This window comes from Artemia sp. Qi Xiang Cuo, chromosome 10 (assembly GCF_049724085.1).
Source record: "Artemia sp. Qi Xiang Cuo chromosome 10, ASM4972408v1, whole genome shotgun sequence".
Lineage (NCBI taxonomy): Eukaryota > Metazoa > Arthropoda > Branchiopoda > Anostraca > Artemiidae > Artemia > Artemia sp. Qi Xiang Cuo.
The window spans coordinates 59,377,978-59,401,929 of NC_142803.1; the positions used below are offsets into that span (position 1 = coordinate 59,377,978).

The 23,952-nt window shown below is 34.7% G+C and overlaps 1 protein-coding gene across 1 annotated transcript in view; it reads right to left on the reverse strand.

The window, feature by feature from the left end:
• The window catches only part of LOC148947964 (uncharacterized), a 140,914-nt gene that overhangs the window by 97,223 nt on the left and 19,739 nt on the right, over positions 1 to 23,952 (reverse strand). Inside the window, exons 3-4 of the mRNA XM_089096049.1 lie at positions 15,600 to 15,764; positions 1,848 to 2,736 (exon numbers count right to left, since the gene is read on the reverse strand). Of these exons, the coding sequence (XP_088952175.1) occupies positions 1,848 to 2,736; positions 15,600 to 15,764 (1,054 nt within the window). The remainder of the gene's footprint in view (positions 1 to 1,847; positions 2,737 to 15,599; positions 15,765 to 23,952) is intronic.

Sequence of the window (23,952 nt, forward strand, 5' to 3'; positions counted from 1 at the left end):
GAATGTTATCTATAGTTAGGCTCTTATACTTTTGTTATTGACAAGGATCGTCAGTTACTTACCATTCATTACTACGAAGAATTTGATTTTTTTTTGCTCCAACCAAATCATAGAGAAAAATTTTTTGTGGAAAACTGGTTAAGGGTTATTCAGATACAAATTAGATCTTGTATTTTCCTTATTATGGGTCAATATCTATTGGCAGGCAGCCAACAAGGGGGCAAAAAACCTTTTCTCCGTGGTTTTTCCCCTATTCTGCACTCTTTCCTTTGGTTTCCTTATAATTACTCTATACTCTCAAATTTCCAAGGGGGGGGGGAATGGGCCGCCGCTTCCCCTCACCGGCGTCCAAGGTAACGATATGGCACATAAGAATCATCCTCTGTATTCTATTTAGCAACGTTTTGAATTTCAAGTGTATCTTTGTTTATGACTTTCATGTTGTTGTATAAAGGCTTTTAGTGTTGATAAATATTACATAAAATCAAATTGGACATTAGTTTGTCAAAATTTACTTTAGACAGAGTGTACGTCTAGAGCAAGACATAAAATTAAAATCGCTTAAGTTAAGAATAACAAGTCAACATTCACAGGTTATGCAGCGAGTTTACACTTATCTTAGGCCTAAATTTATCTAGATTGTGTTTAAAAATATAACTTTAATTAAAAGACAACAAAAAGGGGATCCTATGGATATATTAATTTTAAATTTGCAGTTTTAGTTGAATAGATTTCTCTTTAAGTCTTCCGGGACGTTTATTCTGCATCAATGAACACAATAGGAGAATCTTCCATACTGTTCAGCAAAGTCCCAAAAAAAAAATGCGAAAAACACTTTTTTACATTAAACTTCTGAAATCTCATGCAAAAAACAGACAGTTTTTTCTAAAGAAATAAGTGATCTGTGCTCCTGTCTCCAAACTACAAAATATTCAATAAGAACATTCTTGCAACATTAAGTTATGTCTATCTTCAGAATTCCCACAATAAATACATTTTCAACACTGTAAATACATGGAATAAACTTGTCAAAGGTAAATAATTGCTAAAACAAGAAGCATTTCGGACGAAAATAAAAACTGAACGAAAAAGAGAAAAAAAAACAAAGTGTACTGAAGGGGCTGTCAGTATCATCCAGTTTTCAGCATTCTTTTTAAGTCAATCTCAAACACAAAATGTTCTAATTTGCTATTTTTAGGACAGGTGGTCTTTGTGTGTTTGTCTTACACTCAGTAAAAGTGTTTTTCTTACACTCAGTAAAAAACAAAAATGGTACTTAACTCTTATACCCATCACACTTAAGTTCTTGGTCTGACAGAACGGTTTCTTTCTGCACTTTCTTTCAGCTTAGCGTGAGAGTGTGTATAAATACTACATTGTACGTACATTTTAATTAAATATTTTAAACGGTATTTTGGTTACATTAGAAACCATTTAATATAATGCGCTCTGGGGACCTGATTTCCACAATTATCTGTTCTAGTTTCCATAATTTTGTTACTAAAGAATTTTATTTTCATAATACTTAGGTAAATTTCATTAGGATTAACCTAACTTCACTTCTTGAGTATGGTGGGTATAAGGGATAAGTACCAAATATTTTCAAGTAGATAAAACTATACTTAATAATTATTATTCTAAAGTTCACATCTTTCGTATATGCATTTAAAAATAAGCATATACTTAAACAGGTTTTTTAATGAAAGGACTCAAAGTACATTTTTGACAAAAAAGGAATATAATTACTTACATAGAAAGTTTTTTCTACAGCGAGAGTTCTCTGATAACCTTAATATGACCATTTAAATGACTCTTAACCCCCTAGCCAAGTGGTTAGAGCTCTGGACTAGAAAAACCTGAGGTCAGGGTTTAGAGTCCTAGTGTCGCTGGTTATTTGGTTTGGGACGGGGAGGTTTTTGGTTGGGACGGTATTTGGTTGGGAATGTTTTTCTTCAGAATGTGTCCTTTTATGAACAGAAAAATTAGATTTTGTGGTGAATGTTTTCTTACAAATATCACAACAGAAAGGTTTTTCTCCAGTGTGAGTTCGTTGATGACGAGATAAATCAGAGTTCCAAGTAAAACACTTTTTACATTCATCACATTCAAAAGGTTTTTCCCCAGTATGAGTTCTCTGATGAGCAGCTAAATTAGATTTTGTCGTGAATTCGTTTTTACAAATGTCACATACAAAAGGTCTTCCACCGGTATGAGTTCTTTGATGACGAGATAAATGAGAACTAGAAGTAAAACATTTTTTACACTTATCACATTCAAAGGGTTTTTCTCCAGTATGAATTCTTTGATGAATAGTTAAATTAGATCTTGCCGTAAATGCTTTCTTACAGATATCACAATCAAAAAGTTTTTCACCACTGTGAGTTCTCTTATGACGAGATAAACCAGAAAATGAAGTAAAATTTTTCTTACATGTATTGCATTCAAAATATTTCCCTTTAGAGTGAATATGTCCACTCAAATCTTTGTTCCTCAGAAAAGTTTTACTGCATACTTTCGAGTCAAACAGATCATGTTTGGGCAATGTTTGGGCAATCAAACTTGGTGTTTCTTCAGAGTTTTCACCTTTTGTGGTATCATTACAAGGAAACACATAGACTTCACTTGACACCTCACCTTCAGACTGTTGATTCATTTCTTGCTTTATATATATAATTGCAAAATCATGTATTTGATATTCCTGTTCGGAAACAGCACAGACCGATGCAATAGCAATATCTGAAATTATATTAAAGAATATAAGGCAATCAAAGATGCTGACAAGGAATGAAGTATGGAATGACGGGAAGACCCCTATTAAAAAAAAAAAAAAAAAAAAAAAAAAAAAAAAAAAAATTAGTTTTTAGCAATTTGATTTAGAGAGAATGCCCCCCTCCATTGTTATACTTCAGAAAGGGCTCATTTGATTGGAAATTGAAAGTTCTAGTCCACTTTTTAAGAGTCAAAACAGATCGGAGGGTAACGAGCCCCCCCCACGTTCTTTTTTTCCCAAATACATCTGAATTTTCTTTTAGATAGCCATTTTGTTACAAATAGCTCAAATATTATAAAACAAAAACTCCGGTGTTGGCACAAACCCCCAGGGCCATGGTGCAGGCGTTGTAACTTTTGTCCTGGGGGCATATAAGATTCTTATGGAAGAGCTGCTCGTATAAACTTCAAAGAGGGCTCATTTGATTGGAAATTAGAAGTTCTAGTTCACGTTTTTAAGAGTCAAAAGAGGTCTGAGGACAACTAGCCTCACCACAATCCCACCCTCCACGCCCTTTTTCCTCAAACCCATCCGAAAAGAACTTTGAGAAAGAACTTTGGTATTCTTAAAAATAGTTCAAAGATCATATAACGAAAACTCAGAGGTCGACCCAAACCCCCAGGAACCGAACGGCAGGCGTTGTAAGTCATGCCCTGGGGGAATATATGGTTCTTATGGAATGGATGCTCGTACAAACTGCAGAGAGGACTCACTTGATTGGAAATTGAAAGTTTTAGTACAGTTTTTGAGAATCAAAAGATATTGGAGGGCAACACGCCCCCCCCTATTCCCCTTTTCCCCACATGCATTAGATAGAAATTTTAAGATAACCATTTTGTTAAAATGGCTCAAAAGTCAAATAAAAAACCCAGGTGTCGCAACAACCCCTCAGGGCACGAGGGCAGGCGTTGTAAGTTATGCCCTGGGGGCATATATGGTTTCTATGGGATCCTCGTACAAACTTAAGAGAGGGCTCATTTTATTGGAAATTGAAATTTCGTGTTCACTTTTTAAGAGTAAAAAGATATCCGCGGGCAACTAGCCCCCCCCCCCCCCCCGCAACACCTTTTTTTCAACCCCATCCGAAGAAAATTTTGAGATAGCCATTTTGTAAAAAATAGTTCAAAGGTCAGATAAGAAAAACATCAATGTTGATAAAACCCCCAGGGCCCGGGGGCAGAAGTTCTAAGTTATGCCCTGAGGGCATGCATGGTCCCTGTGAACGGGATACTCGTATAAACTTCATAGAGGGCTCATTTGATTGGAAATTGGAAGTTCTAGTTCACTTTTTCAGAGTCAAGAGATCGGAGGGCAACTAGCCCCTCCCCTACGCCATGTTTTCCTTAAACCCATCCGCTAAAAATTTTGAGATTCAAACTTCAAAAATTAGATAACAAAAACTCTGGTGTCAACACAACACCCCAGGGCCCGGGGGTAGGAGTTGTGAGTGTTGTCCTGGGGGCAAATATGGTTCTTATGAAAGGGATGCTCATATAAACTTCAGAGAAGACTCATTTGATTGGAAATCGAAAGATCTAAGTTCACTTTTTAAGATTCAAAAGATATCCGAGGGCAACTACCCCCCCCCACACTCTTTTTTTCACAAGCCCATCCGATAACAATTTTACGATAGCCATTTCGTTAAAAATAGTTCAAAGGTCAGATAAGATAAACTCTTGTGTCGACACAACCCCCCAGAGCCCGGGGGCAGCCGTTGTAAGTGATGCTCTGGGGCATATATGGTTCTTATGGAGGGGGTGCTAGTATAAACTTCAGAGAGGGCTCATTTGATTGGAAATTGAAAGTTCTCGTTCACTTTTTAGTCAAACATTCTCGAGAGCTGCCCCAAGACTCAGGGGCAGGTATTGCAAGTTATACCTTGGGGGCATATAAGGTTCTTATGGAAGGGATGCACGTATAAACTTCAGAGAGGGCTCATTTGATTGGAAATTGAAAGTTCTAGTTCACTTTTAAATAGTCAAAAGATATCGGAGGGCAACTACCCCCTCCCTCCACTTTCTCTTTTCTCAAATCCACCCTATAAGAAATTTGAGATAGCATTTTTTTTAAATAGTTCAAAGATCATATAACAAAAACTCCGGGGTCGACACAAACCCGCAGGGCCCGGGGGCAAGCATTGCAAGTTGTCTCGGGGCTGAATGATAATAATAATAATAATATTTTATTACCCGTCAAAATCAAACAAAAGAGACGGAGTAAATTAAAATACAAGAAAAACATAAACAAGACAAATATACACGACAAAAACAAAATACATAAGAGTACAAGTCTTAGACACTAATGTAATACTCATTAGCAAGAAAAGACTGTTTAAACCATAGAGAAAACAAAAACACATTGAGTTCTACTGGCGGAGGATTTCAAACCACGGATGGCTTTTAACATTATTATTGAACTTTGAGATCTGATTTAGGATGGCTGAAGTTGGGTCTGCTATATTATAATTCCTAATAAGAAAAGAATTTCGGGCCCAAAGCGGGAGACGAAGTAGAAACAGGATACTTAAAGAAAACAGATCGAAGTTTATGTTTGTCACACTGGGGAAAAATTCTCCAAAAAGGACTCAAATACAAAAAATGGGGGAGTGCAATTGCCTTATAAAAGCGAGCTAAAACTTTTCTGTTGAACCTCAACTTATTTGAAACAATTGCACTATATGCAAAACCAATTCGCTTCTTTAGATGGTCGATAAGCAATCGACGGGTTGTTTTTAGAGTTGAACCGATAGGAAGGCCAAGATAACTGATGAACAGGACTGGCTTAACATTTGTATCTCCAAGAGCAATCATATAATCATCGGGGACTGATTTCCAATTAAAAAGTAGGATTTCCGACTTTTCTGTGTTAAACTCTAATCTGGGCTGCTTATAATCATTCTGGAGGATGTTAAGGTTTTCCTCTTTACCGTAAACATTGCAACTCGAATTAAGTATATCATCCGCGTATGATATTAACGAAACATCGATGTATCGCAAGACACCAGTTGTTTTATATCTCTCTTGCCCTCGGATTATTGTATTGTTAAAAGCAGTAGGTGAATTTATTGCCCCTTGTCGAGACCCTTTTTTAACCGGGACAACAGGATTATTTTTTAATTTATGATCCAGATGCTGATGCGAGAGCTTAAGTTCGGCTTTCAGATTTACATACACATCTTTCAAAGGAAGAAGGGTTCCTTATTTACACCGCGCTTTCCCACATCCAATATCAAATCATACTGAATCAAAGAGTCAAAGGCACGTTAAACATCGTACGCTGCGAGAGCCAAACTTTCTCCAGTTTTCTCGGCATCAACGAGAATAGATGCTACAGCAGACAACGCATGGCAACAACCAAGACACGGCTGGAATCCAAACTGTGAGTCCGGGCTATAACACTTATTTCGGACTTCATTACTTATCAAAAACTCAAATATTTTACAAAAGTTGTCGAAACCGTGATCGGCCGAAAAGACGAAAATTCCCGATGTAATTTACCCTTCTTAGGGGTCTACGTTAAAGCCCCAATACCAAAAGATGACGGAACTATTCTGGTGACGAAAATCGTTTGAAATAACAGTGTAATATGATGAAGGAATAATTGACTACAGATTTTGACATGGAAACCGGAAATATTATCTGAACCCCTGGATTTCTTTTTCTTAAGGCGATTAATAGCATTCATTACACACTCTAAAGAAACCACAACATCAGAATTAGACGAACTAGCTAAGAAAGAATCTAACTCATGCTTATAATAATCCGCAAGGCACTTTTCAGAGGCAGAGAACACGTTCTCATAATATTCAACCCAAGTTGATTCAGGGATGTCATAATCCGATATATTATTAAGGCAATTACTCTGTGGTTTTAGCACTATTTTTCAAAGGTTATTTGGATCACTAAGAACTTTATCAGAATAAACTGACAGAATTGAGCTCTTATGCTTGGCAAGCTTATTTGCGAACCGTTTTTTTAGTCTGCAATCTTATCTGATTTACAGTACCAGACCTGGGAGAGCCACACTCTCTCCAAATTTTCTACCAATATTTAGACTTATCAAATGCTTCACAAAATTTTGGGTTTGTTGACCACCCGCCAACATCTATCCTCCTTTCAAGACACTTAAGAGGAAATGTTACAAGTTAGGCAACAAACGAAAAATTAATCATTTCGGCACAATAGGCATTTATCATCACTTGCGCATCAACTAGATTTTCCTGAGCAGACTTACAAAGTAGATCGTAAGGCACACGGATTGGTTCTTATGATAGGTTCTATAGGGTTCTTATGATAGGGATATTCGTATAAAATTCAGAGGGCTGATTTGATTGAAAATTAAACGTTCTAGTTCACTTTCTGAGAGTCAAAAGGGATCGGAAGGCAACTAACCCTTCCCCCTCTCCGTTTTTTTCTTCACCCAACCCATCATATAAAAAATTTGAGGTGAATGCTTTATTAAAAATAGTTCAAACATCAGATACAGGCCTCCCGCTAGATTTTTTGTGAAAAATCTTTCGTTTGTTTACCCTGATCTGTATCCGTTCAACCTCTCTGGCTGCCTCATCTTCTTCGCGCATCTTCCAGCTCAAAGCCTCAATCATACATTGTGCGAGGCTTATTTCTACAAAGTCTTTGGCATCTATGGCCTTTTTTCAGCTTCTCATTAGCTTCTTGAAGAAGCCTTTCTGCTACTTGTCTCTTCTCCTTTTCAACTGACTTCTTCTCAATCAAATCTTTTTCCAGGTGTTCAATAGTCTTCTTCTCAGATAACATCCTCTTTTTTTTCCTCTTCTTCTCTTGCCTTCTTCTCTTCTTCTTTCCTTTTGGACTCCTCTTCAGCCTGTCTAGATCGCTCGGTTTTCAAGCACAGTTCATAGCTCTGGCAGCCGTTTTACCCAAAATTCAACAGCTCTCGGGTAATAGGGACTATCTCGGACCTGTTCTCAAACCTCTTTAGAGCGTCAGAGACTATCAGTCTAGCATTGAGCATTTTGACTTTCATCAATGATTTTTCCTCGTTCATGATCCGTCCTGACCGGGAAAAATCACGTTCAACGTCAGCGTTCCCATGCGACATGCAGAGAACTGCTTTTACTATCTTTAAAAAAGGGGATATTTTGTCTGTTATTGATGGATTTTCAGACTAAAAACCCAAGTTCATAAAACATCGATCCTCTCTGAAGTCATGCTCTCAGGCAAACTCGGTTCCAGCTGAAGCAAGTTCCATTCGTCAATGGCAGCTTCAGTATACACACGGAAAGGCATAAATTCAATAATTTTTACAAAATCGCGTATTCTTGTCTCCGGATTTGAATAAACCAGCCGCCGACACCGGAAATGCTGAAGGGCACTTTGCCCTATCGATTTCTATTCAGTACTATGGCAAACAATCCGGTAATGAGTTCTGGCAGTACTCCTGAAGATCCGAGCATCAATTTTTGTACCTTCGATAGGCATTCTTCCACACCGTCACAGCAGGCTATTTTGTCGGATGAAAGAAAAACCCCATTTGAATTGGAGAGTTCAGAAAAAGTTTTTTTCCCCTTCTGAATATCAGCCAAAGCCCTTTGATTGACAAAACGGCTGGCGGTCATCATTACTAGTCGACGTATTTCGTCATAGAGAATGTGGATAAGTGGTTCTTCACGTTGAAACAACTCTGTGAACTGAGCAACGCTTTGGTTGTGGTACACTCGAGACTGCTAGATATCTCTCGGTATCCGCTAGACTTCATCAATTCTGGTCTTTTCTTAGGGATGAATTTCAGGAAATACTTATCGAGAGCATCCCATTGCTCATCAAGTCTCTCAGCTGAAACAACGAGGGTTAGCCATCGACTTGGCACATGTTTCAGGAAACGATGTGGAGGAAGCTTGAGATTCTCCTGGATGGTACCTAAGTCTTCTAAACGGGCAGGCCAACCACTAAAGAAGTAGAAAATTCAAATCGCCAAATCGGAAACTTTGGATCCATGATGGTCCAAACCTTTCAAAAAGCGTTGTAGACTATGTGTATGTTGGATGTCCCAATGTCACCTAGGTCTCGGTCGCTGCGCACAGTTCTAGCTTCGGAATCAAATAACATCCAAACTTTCTTGTTGACATTAGCTCCGTCACTTCCCAGCATCAAGACTTTACGGAGATCAAGGTTAGCATCCTTTAGAGCTTGTAGTAGGTACTGGTGTAAATCTTCCGCTTTTGCGTGTCCTATGAAAAAGGACTGTAGGTGGCGTACAGAGACTCTTTTTTCGGTCTCCAACCAGTATCTAATCATGATATTCAACTCCTTTGTACCTTTAGCATTTGTAGTCTCATCGTAAAGGAACGCCAAGTAAGAAGATCCAATGTCGCGTAGAAGGTCCTTGCAAAAAGCATTAGTGTGAATCCATGTAAAAAAAAAAAAAAAAAAAAAAAAAAAAATAATAAATCAACTCATTATCTTATGCCAAGAATTTATGTTACAGCTCATAAGCTTAAAACAACTAATTAGGGATATTACTACTAGAAAACTCTATGAAGGTACCAAAGACTTAAGCCAGAAAAAGGAAAAGACTAAAAGATAGCTTAGTACAAGAAGATATAGGGGCAATATAGGAACCACGTTAGATGTAACAATGTCTTTTTGAAGAGAAGAAAATGTATGTTCACAAAACATGCAGTGTTACAGTTTGAAAAGGTTTTAAATAAAACTCTTGCACATACATTTGCTTCGCTTGTCCTTTATAAGGAAAAAGACACCAACCGCAAGTGCTTTCCAGCTGATGACAAGAAAAATATGAGGTTTATGAACCTTTTTTCTAAATTATGAACCATTTATGAACCTAGGTTAAAAATATTAACTTTTTTTATAATTATGAACCGAGTGGGAGGCCTGCAGATATTAAAGCTCCGGAGTTGACAGAATTTCCCAGGGCCCAGGGAAAGGCGTTGTAGGCTATGCCCTGAGGGCATATATGGTTCTTATAGAAGGGATGCTCGTACAAATTTCAGAGAGGGCTCATTTGATTGAAAATGGAAAGTTCTAGTTCGATTTAAAGAGCCAAAGAGATCAAAGGCCAATTAACCCTCCCCCCACGCCTTTCTTACCCATACCCATCTAATAAAAAAATTTGAGATAGCCATTTCGTTTAAAATAGTTCAAACATCAGATAATAAAAACTCCGAGGTTGACACAAACCCATTTTTTTTTACTTTGATATTGTTATTTTGATACGAGATTTGATACTCTGATGAATATTTGATTTTGAAAAAAGGTTTTATTTTGAAATAAGGAATTTTTAAAACTTGAAACCTTTTACAATCAAAAAGGAACAAAAATTAATTTTAAAAAAACTTTCGGAAAAACAATTTTTTTAAAGAAAAGTAAAGGCCATTTTTAATTTAAGATCAGCAGATACAAATACCTGTTAAAATTAAAACTAAAAACGACAAGAAATTAATATTAAACAATAAATGAATCCCAATACGAACAGAAATTAAATAAAAAATCAAAGCAAAAAAGATAAAACAAGTAATAATATAAATGAATAGCGAAAAAACATACAACAAGCAATAATATAAATGAATGAAAAGATCTTAAAGCGAGTAATGCTTAAATTGAATAAGCAAATAAAGCTTAAAACACATAAGAAAATTATACTATTGAGGTATAAATGAAACTCAAAACGAACTTAAATTAAATAAACAATCAATGCAAAAAGCATACAATATATTTTAATGTAAATGAATAAATAAATTTTAAAACGAGTAAAACTGAACATGCAAATCAAGCTTGAAACGAATAAAAATCACTAGCAACAAAAGATTGAGTATCGCCTCCTTCTCTCACTGTAAAATTCTAAAATCTCCTGCGTCAGTGGCGCTTTACTGAAAACTATATTTGTCTTGAACAGTCTTGGAAAGTATAAACAAAATCAGACTGAATATTTGATATATAATGATATTAACTGTTGAAAGATCCATCAGTTCCAGCTTTTATTTCACTGTAATTTTATTTTCATTTTGAATACTGTAAGAATTCAAAATTGAATATTTGATGTACAATGATATTAATTGCTGAAGGCTCATCAGTTCAAAATTTTACTGTAATTTTAGTTTATTTTCAATAAGGAGAACAAAAGAAAATATTTTTAATAAAATTCGTTTTCAGTAGAGCGCGAATGACGCAGTAGATTTTAGACTTTTACAGCGAGAGAAGGAGGCAATACCCAATTTCTTGTTTGTCGTGATTTTTTTCGTTTCAAACTTGATTTGCATATTCAGTTTAAGTTTCTCTCGTTTTAAGATTTTTTTATTCATTTACATTAATATATATTGCATGCTTGTTTGCATTGATTGTTTATTTAATTTCTGTTCGTTTTGAATTTCATCTATACTTCAATAGCAAATTTTTTTTTTCGTTTTAAGCTTGATTTGCATATTCAATTTAAGCATTACTCGCTTTAAGATCTTTTCATTTATTTATATTATTACTTGTTGTTTGTTTTTTTTACTATGATTGTTTATTTAATTTCTGTTCGTTTTGTGTTTCATTTATTCTTTAATAGTTATATTTGGTCATTTTGAGTTTGAATTTTAACAGGTATTTGTATCTGCTGATCTTAAGTTTAAAATGGCCTTTACTTTTCTTTGAAAAACTTCTTTTTCAGAAAGTTTTTTTTAAATTAATTACTGAAAATACCTTATGAATAATTTAATAGATGTTGATATTGATTTCGGAAAATATGAGCAATTTTTTATTTATAAAAGTTATGAAAGAAAAAAGTTAAAATTTATTTTGTTTTCAATAAAATCCAAGTTCTGCTGATCTTTACAAAGCTTATGGCGTATTTGCGCTACTCCAGTTTGTGGTAGTTTCTCTTTGTTTTACGTTTGATTTCATCATTTATAGTAATTTCTGTTGGTTTTGATATTTGCTTGCTTATGTTGATTTATCATCCTTATGTATCAAAATTACAAATTAATTTTATGTTTGTTCATCTTGGTAGCTCTTACCTGTTCTTTAAAAAACTTCTTTTCTGCCAAATGAACTCTTTAGTTAATTTCTATTTGTTTTTGATTGGCAAGTTTATTTATTTGTTAAAATAAAGAATGCTTCAAAAACTTAAAAGTATCAAGAAGTCTTAAAAGACTTAAGAATGTTTGTAAAACTTAAAAGTTTTTAAAAGTCACAGTCACAAGCAGTTATAGTCGCAAGCCTATCACAGAAACAAGTAATAACACTGGCAAGTATTCACAGTGGCATGCAGTCACAGTCTTAAGTACTTTTGATCACAAGTAGATACAGTCGAGGTTGAAATTAGTCATAGTTTCAGTTAGAAAAGTCGCTGTTACAAACAGGCACAGCCAGCAACAGAAAAGTAGTGGCAATCATAAGTGTTGCAAGAGCAATCACAAGTAGTCAGAATCAAAGTAGTCTCAGTTTTAGTCACATGTAATTGCCATCAAAGTTGGAATTAGTCTCAGCGCCAGGTGGAGGTAGTCACAATTAGTCACAATCGCAAGTAGTTATATTGCAAACGCTTCAAGTAGTCACAAGTAATTCGCAGCTGGTTATAGTCTCAGGCACAAGTAGTTGCTCTCACAATCGCAAGCAGTTGCAATCACAAGGAGTCACCGTCACAAGTAGTCGCAGTCATAAGAAATTGCAAGTAGTTGCATGCCCAAATGTTCAGAGTTGCAAGTTTTTAGAGTCACCAGAAGCAGCAGTCATAGTCACCAGTAGTCGTGGGAGCAGTGGTTGAAGAAGAAGCAAGAGTTGTATTAGCAGTGGCAGTATGAATACAGTGTCTTTCGGTTATTTTAAGAATCAATCTCAACATCTCCTGAAAATTTCAACTTAGTTTAGAATCGCAACTGCTATCTAGGAATCTAATCTAAACAATTTGTGCATTTTGATTTATTTCAGACCTCCTAGTCAAGACCGATGGTTGAGGAAGCAGATTCCCAAATATACAGAATAATACTAAATAGAGTCCATCACGGATACATTCAATCTAATACAATGATTAAAATAAAAATAATCATATCGAAGTAGGCTATGATGTAAGGGTACTCTTTGTTTGATTTTAATTAAAAATAAAAATTCAAATTTACCCCATTCTCAGCAATCAGTCAATTCTGACTATCTCACATTGTCTAAACCAAATCCAGTATTGAGGACCTACCCTCGTTTCAACAGAGCTAATTGCAATTAATTACAATCAATTCTAATAACTTACTAAAACACGTCATTGTGCTATACTGAATGCAGTTTTAATACACAAATGAATTTCACGCAAAAATATAAAATTAACATAACTTCACAAAATCATAGAACTTTCAGAAATAGGCAGAAATATCATTAGCTCCTACAAATAAATTAATATTTCAAGGATTTTTTACCTTAAAATGGACAAAATGCCGCACAAGATCTTTCCTGGCGATGTTGTCCATGCACAAAAAAATGTTTTGCTGCTTAGCGTTGTGAATGAAAACAATGCAAAACTGAAATTGTTGTTATTCATATTTGTTGTTCAGATTAATTTGAAAATTTCATAGAAGAATATCATGAGGGGAACTTCCTTTTTTACAATTCGAGAAACCAAAACAAGCTACTTTGCCATAACAATTATTACATTTTATTACTAGCCTGATCACTTACCAGAAATAAAACACGAAAAGGTAATTTCTTTTGAATTATCTGCCCCCTCGTCCCACCAAAGAGCACCGGAGTAGTGGAGGCTGAAACTTTCAAAATTTGAACACATATAGAAATGGTAAATGTAATGGTAACTAGATTTATCTACAACTACTATAAACTAACAACACCGCAGCACCGAGCCACCTGTGGCCTACACAGTTATGCCCGCTCCTTATCTTTCCAAATCTACTCAAAGCCCTCTTTATACCCTCCCAAGAAGTTCCCATTTCCCTTATACGTTTCCTTACGACATCCTCCCACCCCAACTGAAGACGACCTGCTTTCCGTTTAGCCCTAGACAGTTGGCCGAAAAGGACAATCATTGGCAACCTGTCATCCTTGATCTGCAGAACGTGCCCTAGCCATCTCAACCTTTCTCTCATCATAGCCCTGGAAAAGGATATTGAACCACACTTTTTGAACAGCCTACTGCTTGAAATACGGTCAGTCAGTCGGGTACCCAACACAAGCCATAGGCAATTTTTCTGGAAAACATCTTACCAAATTTTCCTCTTTTTTTTAAGTGTCCATACTTAAGAACTATACTTGACTCCTGTCATCACTGTATTTTCCAATATTCTAATCTTGGTTTGCTGACTTATTTTCCTGTTCTTCCAAATTGTTTTAACTGTGAAAAACACACCCTGGGCCTTGGCTATTCTACTATTAATATCTTCAATGCACCCACCGTCTTTATTAATAATGCTGCCAAGGTAAGTTAAGCTGTCCACTTGATCGTTCGTTTCGTTACCCGGCGTCACCTTTATTCCTAGCCTTACTGACTTAGAATTCTTAATATTAATTTTTTAACCTATTCTAGCACCCTGAACTTGCAAAACCTTTCATAGTTTGTTCATTTTGCCCCCATGGTTCTGTGGCAAATAAACGATCACCAGAACTATATTACCGAGTTCGATAGCTTTTTATATGTGCACCAAAACAAAACTGGAGAAAGGAACAAAATTCTTTGTTGATGAAGCAAGCTAACATACCTAAAGGTCTACAACTGGTAATCAATTTTGAGTCTGTATTTTGGCAAATCTGCGGCTTCCCGAAATCCTCTCCCCTGAGCATCTCCCTTTGAGCCAACATCTCCCACGACAAGTAGCTGAACCCGTACCTAAAATTCAGCCGGTACTAGCACGACAAATGCGTCACACAAATAGTTTTGTCCCCTCGTTTGTCAAGATTTTTAATATAACACTCACTCGAAAATAATTGTACAAATTTATTTGTTTAGGTTCATTATTCTTTTTATTCATTGATGACTTTAAACATTTTTTTTCTTTAATTTTGAGCTTGGAGTTATTTTTTATTTTACTTTGAAGATAGTTGGATACTTCAATGTCTTAGATTTTAATTTGACTCTGTTTGTGATATGTCGAGTCAATATATTAATTTTTATGACAAAGGCTATGGCTGTGATTTTATATGTTTAGTGCCTTATCTTTTATTATGAAAAGAACTGCCACTGATCGACATGACCGTGTAAGGCGTTTCACAATAAAATCATTTGATTTTGAGTTTATTGCAACGTGCTCAACTTAGAAAAGCTTTGTGATATCAGCTGCATCTCAATAATCCTCAACGGTCTTGAAGAAGGAGGTGTTCTTGGTTGAACAGGAAACACTGCGTGTGTCAAAATATCTAAGGCTGCCTCTGTTACAATTTGTGTATTCTGGCGAGACTGGCAAGGGAAATCACAAGGATTCACAAGTGATCACCAGCACATCTCGAATAGCGTAACGATGCGTTACAGTTCGACTTAGGTTAGTTTTGGACTTGTAATTATAACAGGATCAAGGCAGTCTTGGATATTCTGACACACACACAAGGTTTCATTATCTACTTTAATTCCGAGTCGAAGTACATTTGCTTGGGAAGCAAAGACTAACATGCCAGCCATATGTTTTTTCTACAAAGATTTAGTTTGATTATGAAATTGTTGGGTCCCAACTACTCAATTCTCTGAAGCCAATTCTGAAATATCTAGGTCTAATGCGACCATTACACCAAGATTTCCAGGTCTACTAATTTTTAACCATCCACTAGAAATATATTTCACTTTCTAAAACTTTTTCCAAGAAAGAATAAAATACAGTGTTTTGTTCCGGCACTCAGATTTAAAAACAAATATAAAACCATACCATCATTTATTTTCTGCTCCAGTTTAAGAGGTGGGCCATCAGCTTCAAGATTGCCAGATACATTTGGAGAAAAGCTCGAACATTGACCTTCTTCTTTATGTAATAAAACAGGATTTTTACTTCCAGACAGACCTTTGATATCATTGGAAAGTCCTTCTTCAAGTTCTAAGAAGAATTAAAAGTGAATTTATCTCAGAAGTGTGAGGATAATGAGGAGTGAATTATAAAATCTTTCGTTTTGCAAAATTAAACAGTGTATAGTATTCTCTCTCTTTCTCCTCTCTCTCAATCTGATAAACAAAGTGAAATTTAATAGTTAAATTATACTTATTCCAAATAAGAGAAAACAAATAGGCAATTTTAAAAATAAATTATATAACTAAAAAAGAGCAATCAAATACTCATTGATGGCCGTCATTATTTTGTAGCACAAATTTTGTAACAAATTGAGGATAGAACTCATATGTTTTCGGTGCATAAAATAGTAATATTTTAGACCAAATCTATGCACGATTTTTTGTAAAGTTTCCTGGATGGGATGCCACCTTCATTTAACTAAATCATAGTGGCAAGAAAAACAATTTTGGTATAAAGAAACCGCCACCTCTCTTAAAAATAATAAAATATAAAACTTCTTATCAGTGTTGATTCTGTCTTTCGAAGCGATGAAAATCTTTAGCAAAATTTTCGTGCAAGGATAAGACACATAAGTGCATCGTTTGATCTTTTATTTGAAAAGTAATCTAGTTTTGTATTCAAATAAAAGCAATTAGGGACATTGAACTATGACAAACGTAGTTTTCATTCATGGGAGAAGGTTTGAACCTGCCTCCGTTCCCTAGTCCAACAGAAAGCTTTACATGCCGAAATTTTCAAAAAATTAGAGACCAAAACCAAGACTCTTTCATTGCTCCCCAAACTAAAATATGAGGGGCTCTTCAAAATCTGCATATATTTTCTGAAATTTTCATTTAAATTCCCAGCAAGAATCTCAGGATATTGCACATACACAGTCATAACTAAAATATTTGGTTCAGCTATCTGAACCAAATACTTTTGCCCCCCCCCACCTGGATACGGCATTGGCAAGAATATTTCTGCTGAATTAAAAAAAAAGTTATTTTTCTCTAATTAAAATTTGACTTGTTGAAATTGAGGTAACTTGAACTGTTTGTATTTTCAAGTATTAAAAAGAGCATTTCCATTAAACACAACAACTAAATTACTCCACTAAATTTGAAAAACACATTTGCTAGCCCGGCTTGCAAAACTCATATTTTAAAATAAGAGCAAAAACAATGTTTTAAGTAGGGAAACAAATATTTTTGTGTGCCTCATTTATTTATTTATTAAAAAAAAAAATCACTGTGTGCCACAAAAACGTGAATTAAATATTAATCCATACAAATAGAAAGATGGAGTGCAAAATATTTCACATGAAGGTTAACCTTTAACCTACGTGCGCAAATATCCACAAAGTTACTGAGCACTGTAACAAAAAATAAAATTGTCACAACTATATTTATAAGAAGCTAAATAGACTCTCGAACACCTCTATTCTTACCAATGGATGAAAAAATGGGTATTTACCCAGTAAAAATTGAATATCGGTTTGATTTGTCAGAAAGTTGAAGAATTGGTCGTTAAAAAACTACAACTACTTAGTGACAAAGAAAACCTTCGAAACTTCATTACAATAAAAACTGAATTTGAACTGAATTACCTTAAGTTCAGCCACCGTATCACTGTGTCAAGTATCAGTCTCAGCCACTGATAACCGAAGTGATCAAATATAGGAAGTAGATATATTTCGGTCATGTGATCCGCATGCCCGAAACTCGACTACCAAAGGTTGTCTTTATGTGGCAGCCACGTGTTACCAGAAGAAAAATACCCCTCCAAAAACACCCTACGACGCAGCTACTGGGCTGACATCACAAATCTCAATGTCTCAATCCAACCCGAATGGGAAGATGTCTAGGCAGCCGCAGCGAAGTTGAAGAATTGGTCATTAAAAACTAAAACTACTTAATAACAAAGAAAACCTTCAAAACTTCATTTCCTTCAAACCTTCAAAACCTTCAATTACCACTGGATGTATGTGATATGCCCCAATCAAAATCAGAATCGAAAAGAATAGCCCCATTAAATTCTTCGATGACTCCGGTTTGAGTTAAATATCTTTTGAGTAAAAATTGAACATCGGTTTGATTTGTCAGAATGTTGAAGAATTGGTCGTTAAAAACTACAACTACTTAATAACAAAGAAAACCTTCAAAACTTCATTTCCTTCAAACCTTCAAAACCTTCAATTACAACTGGATGTATGTGATATGCCCCAATCAAAATCAGAATCGAAAAGAATAGCCCCATTAAATTCTTCGATGACTCCGGTTTGAGTTAAATATCGTTTGAGTAAAAATTGAACATCGGTTTGATTTGTCAGAATGTTGAAGAATTGGTCGTTAAAAACTAAAACTACTTAATAACAAAGAAAACCTTCAAAACTTCATTTCCTTCAAACCTTCAAAACCTTCAATTACCACTGGATGTATGTGATATGCCCCAATCAAAATCAGAATCGAAAAAAATAGCCCCATTAAATTCTTCGATGACTCCGGTTTGAGTTAAATATCGTTTGAGTAAAAATTGAACATCGGTTTGATTTGTCAGAATGTTGAAGAATTGGTCGTTAAAAACTACAACTACTTAATAACAAAGAAAACCTTCAAAATTTCATTTCCTTCAAACCTTCAAAACCTTCAATTACCACTGGATGTATGTGATATGCCCCAATCAAAATCAGAATCGAAAAGAATAGCACCATTAAATTCTTCGATGACTCCGGTTTGAGTTAAATATCGTTTGAGTAAAAATTGAACATCGGTTTGATTTGTCAGAATGTTGAAGAATTGGTCGTTAAAAACTAAAACTACTTAATAACAAAGAAAACCTTAAAAACTTCATTTCCTTCAAACCTTCAAAACCTTCAATTACCACTGGATGTATGTGATATGCCCCAATCAAAATCAGAATCGAAAAGAATAGCCCCATTAAATTCTTCGATGAATCCGGTTTGAGTTAAATATCGTTTGAGTAAAAATTGAACATCGGTTTGATTTGTCAGAATGTTGAAGAATTGGTCGTTAAAAACTACAACTACTTAATAACAAAGAAAACCTTTAAAACTTCATTTCCTTCAAACCTTCAAAACCTTCACTTACCACTGGATGTATGTGATATGCCCCAATCAAAATCAGAATCGAAAAGAATAGCCCCATTAAATTCTTCGATGACTCCGGTTTGAGTTAAATATCGTTTGAGTAAAAATTGAACATCTGTTTGATTTGTCAGAATGTTGAAGAATTGGTCGTTAAAAACTACAACTACTTAATAACAAAGAAAATCTTCAAAACTTCATTTCCTTCAAACCTTCAATTACCACTGGATGTATGTGATATGCCCCAATCAAAATCAGAATCGAAAAGAATAGCCCCATTAAATTCTTCGATGACTCCGGTTTGAGTTAAATATCGTTTGAGTAAAAATTGAACATCGGTTTGATTTGTCAGAATGTTGAAGAATTGGTCGTTAAAAACTACAACTACTTAATAACAAAGAAAACCTCCAAAACTTCATTTCCTTCAAACCTTCAAAACCTTCAATTACCACTGGATGTATGTGATATGCCCCAATCAAAATCAGAATCGAAAAGAATAGCCCCATTAAATTCTTCGATGACTCCGGTTTGAGTTAAATATCGTTTGAGTAAAAATTGAACATCGGTTTGATTTGTCAGAATGTTGAAGAATTGGTCGTTAAAAACTAAAACTACTTAATAACAAAGAAAACCTTCAAAACTTCATTTCCTTCAAACCTTCAAAACCTTCAATTACCACTGGATGTTTGTGATATGCCCCAATCAAAATCAGAATCGAAAAGAATAGCCCCATTAAATTCTTCGATGACTCCGGTTTGAGTTAAATATCGTTTGAGTAAAAATTGAACATCGGTTTGATTTGTCAGAATGTTGAAGAATTGGTCGTTAAAAACTACAACTACTTAATAACAAAGAAAACCTTTAAAACTTCATTTCCTTCAAACCTTCAAAACCTTCAATTACCACTGGATGTATGTGATATGCCCCAATCAAAATCAGAATCGAAAAGAATAGCCCCAATAAATTCTTCGATGACTCCGGTTTGAGTTAAATATCGTTTGAGTAAAAATTGAACATCGGTTTGATTTGTCAGAATGTTGAAGAATTGGTCGTTAAAAACTACAACTACTTAATAACAAAGAAAATCTTCAAAACTTCATTTCCTTCAAACCTTCAAAACCTTCAATTACCACTGGATGTATGTGATATGCCCCAATCAAAATCAGAATCGAAAAGAATAGCCCCATTAAATTCTTCGATGACTCCGGTTTGAGTTAAATATCGTTTGAGTAAAAATTGAACATCGGTTTGATTTGTCAGAATGTTGAAGAATTGGTCGTTAAAAACTACAACTACTTAATAACAAAGAAAACCTCCAAAACTTCATTTCCTTCAAACCTTCAAAACCTTCAATTACCACTGGATGTATGTGATATGCCCCAATCAAAATCAGAATCGAAAAGAATAGCCCCATTAAATTCTTCGATGACTCCGGTTTGAGTTAAATATCGTTTGAGTAAAAATTGAACATCGGTTTGATTTGTCAGAATGTTGAAGAATTGGTCGTTAAAAACTACAACTACTTAATAACAAAGAAAACCTTCAAAACTTCATTTCCTTCAAACCTTCAAAACCTTCAATTACCACTGGATGTATGTGATATGCCCCAATCAGAATCGAAAAGAATAGCCCCATTAAATTCTTCTATGACTCCGGTTTGAGTTAAATATCGTTTGAGTAAAAATTGAACATCGGTTTGATTTGTCAGAATGTTGAAGAATTGGTCGTTAAAAACTACAACTACTTAATAACAAAGAAAACCTCCAAAACTTCATTTCCTTCAAACCTTCAAAACCTTCAATTACCACTGGATGTATGTGATATGCCCCAATCAAAACCAGAATCGAAAAGAATAGCCCCATTAAATTCTTCGATGACTCCGGTTTGAGTTAAATATCGTTTGATTAAAAATTGAACATCGGTTTGATTTGTCAGAATGTTGAAGAATTGGTCGTTAAAAACTAAAACTACTTAATAACAAAGAAAACCTTCAAAACTTCATTTCCTTCAAACCTTCAAAACCTTCAATTACCACTGGATGTATGTGATATGCCCCAATCAAAATCAGAATCGAAAAGAATAGCCCCATTAAATTCTTCGATGACTCCGGTTTGAGTTAAATATCGTTTGAGTAAAAATTGAACATCGGTTTGATTTGTCAGAATGTTGAAGAATTGGTCGTTAAAAACTACAACTACTTAATAACAAAGAAAACCTACAAAACTTCATTTCCTTCAAACCTTCAAAACCTTCAATTACCACTGGATGTATGTGATATGCCCCAATCAAAATCAGAATCGAAAAAAATAGCCCCATTAAATTCTTCGATGACTCCGGTTTGAGTTAAATATCGTTTGAGTAAAAATTGAACATCGGTTTGATTTGTCAGAATGTTGAAGAATTGGTCGTTAAAAACTACAACTACTTAATAACAAAGAAAACCTCCAAAACTTCATTTCCTTCAAACCTTCAAAACCTTCAATTACCACTGGATGTATGTGATATGCCCCAATCAAAATCAGAATCGAAAAGAATAGCCCCATTAAATTCTTCGATGACTCCGGTTTGAGTTAAATATCGTTTGAGTAAAAATTGAACATCGGTTTGATTTGTCAGAATGTTGAAGAATTGGTCGTTAAAAACTACAACTACTTAATAACAAAGAAAATCTTCAAAACTTCATTTCCTTCAAACCTTCAAAACCTTCAATTACCACTGGATGTATGTGATATGCCCCAATCAAAATCAGAATCGAAAAAAAATAGCCCCATTAAATTCTTCGATGACTCCGGTTTGAGTTAAATATCGTTTGAGTAAAAATTGAACATCGGTTTGATTTGTCAGAATGTTTAAGAATTGGTCGTTAAAAACTACAACTACTTAATAACAAAGAAAACCTCCAAAACTTCATTTCCTTCAAACCTTCAAAACCTTCAATTACCACTGGATGTATGTGATATGCCCCAATCAAAATCAGAATCGAAAAGAATAGCCCCATTAAATTATTCGATGACTCCGGTTTGAGTTAAATATCGTTTGAGTAAAAATTGAACATCGGTTTGATTTGTCAGAATGTTGAAGAATTGGTCGTTAAAAACTAAAACTACTTAATAACAAAGAAAACCTTGAAAACTTCATTTCCTTCAAACCTTCAAAACCTTCAATTACCACTGGAGGTATGTGATATGCCCCAATCAAAATCAGAATCTAAAAGAATAGCCCCATTAAATTCTTCGATGACTCCGGTTTGAGTTAAATATCGTTTGAGTAAAAATTGAACATCGGTTTGATTTGTCAGAATGTTGAAGAATTGGTCGTTAAATACTACAACTACTTAATAACAAAGAAAACCTTTAAAACTTCATTTCCTTCAAACCTTCAAAACCTTCAATTACCACTGGATGTATGTGATATGCCCCAATCAAAATCAGAATCGAAAAAAATAGCCCCATTAAATTCTTCGATGACTCCGGTTTGAGTTAAATATCGTTTGAGTAAAAATTGAACATCGGTTTGATTTGTCAGAATGTTGAAGAATTGGTCGTTAAAAACTACAACTACTTAATAACAAAGAAAACCTCCAAAACTTCATTTCCTTCAAACCTTCAAAACCTTCAATTACCACTGGATGTATGTGATATGCCCCAATCAAAATCAGAATCGAAAAGAATAGCCCCATTAAATTCTTCGATGACTCCGGTTTGAGTTAAATATCGTTTGAGTAAAAATTGAACATCGGTTTGATTTGTCAGAATGTTGAAGAATTGGTCGTTAAAAACTAAAACTACTTAATAACAAAGAAAACCTTCAAAACTTCATTTCCTTCAAACCTTCAAAACCTTCAATTACCACTGGATGTATGTGATATGCCCCAATCAAAATCAGAATCGAAAAAAATAGCCCCATTAAATTCTTCGATGACTCCGGTTTGAGTTAAATATCGTTTGAGTAAAAATTGAACATCGGTTTGATTTGTCAGAATGTTGAAGAATTGGTCGTTAAAAACTACAACTACTTAATAACAAAGAAAACCTTCAAAACTTCACTACAATAGAAACTACTTCCTGAGTTCTATGATCAAAATATTGGTTCCCCAGTTTTCCGGCTGGGAAACTTTTCATGAGAAAGGATCTAAACTTTTTCAAAATGATAAAAAAAAGAAAAGGATCTTCAGCTAGTTTTCAATATAAAAGCCTTACATATAATAATTAAAAATATAGGTAGAAAATCATACCAAATTTGTCATCTTACAACGAAATCATTAAAATTGCAGGATAAGCAGTGAGACATATACAAAAACTGCACAGGGATCATGAACCTTTTTAGCCATTGTAAGGCTTAAAAAAGTTAGATTTGCAAAGAAAAAACGGATCAGTTTCGTAGTTTAACCTAGCTTGTATACGTTTAGAAATTTATACATCTAGATAAGTGTCCGAGAAGATATTTCAATATATAAGGAAATGGTTCTCGAGTCATTTATCTTGTAGTCCGAACCGTTTGGACGTTGTGGTTATGTTCTGATTGTATATATTGCACCTTTAGGATCTCATATTGAGTTTTATGGATTCCTTGAAGAACAATTGGAAAAGATCCTACAGCGAAGTCTTATATAATGGGAGTTTTCAATAGTGATCTATTGGATAATGGGCCGAATAAAATCGAAGGATTTTAAATATGATAATTTTGTATGGTTTTATTCCTGCAATTAATATTAGTACATGTGCAATGAGGACGTTGTCAAAATTTCTGGAAAACATATTTTGACTTATATAACAGGTAGTTCAAGTGTTCCTATAAGTGATGGTTCTGATCATTTGGATTATATATGGTGCTGGTTATATTTGAAAGTTACTCGGTATTAATATTTAAAAAGTTCACAGAGGGGCAATCTCAAGCTGAGGATGGTACTTGGAAAAGATGCTTATCTGAAACGTAAAAATAAGCTAGCCAATAAAGATTGGAACATAGAGCTCGCAGTGTTTGCAGATATTGAGTCTAAGTTTGTAGTTTTTTACCAAATAATTCAGCAATCACAGGAAAAATTTTCAAAGAATATTAAGAAAAATATAACGAGAACTTCTAAGAAGCCTTGAATTACTCCGAGTTTACTGAGATTGATAAATCAGAATAATT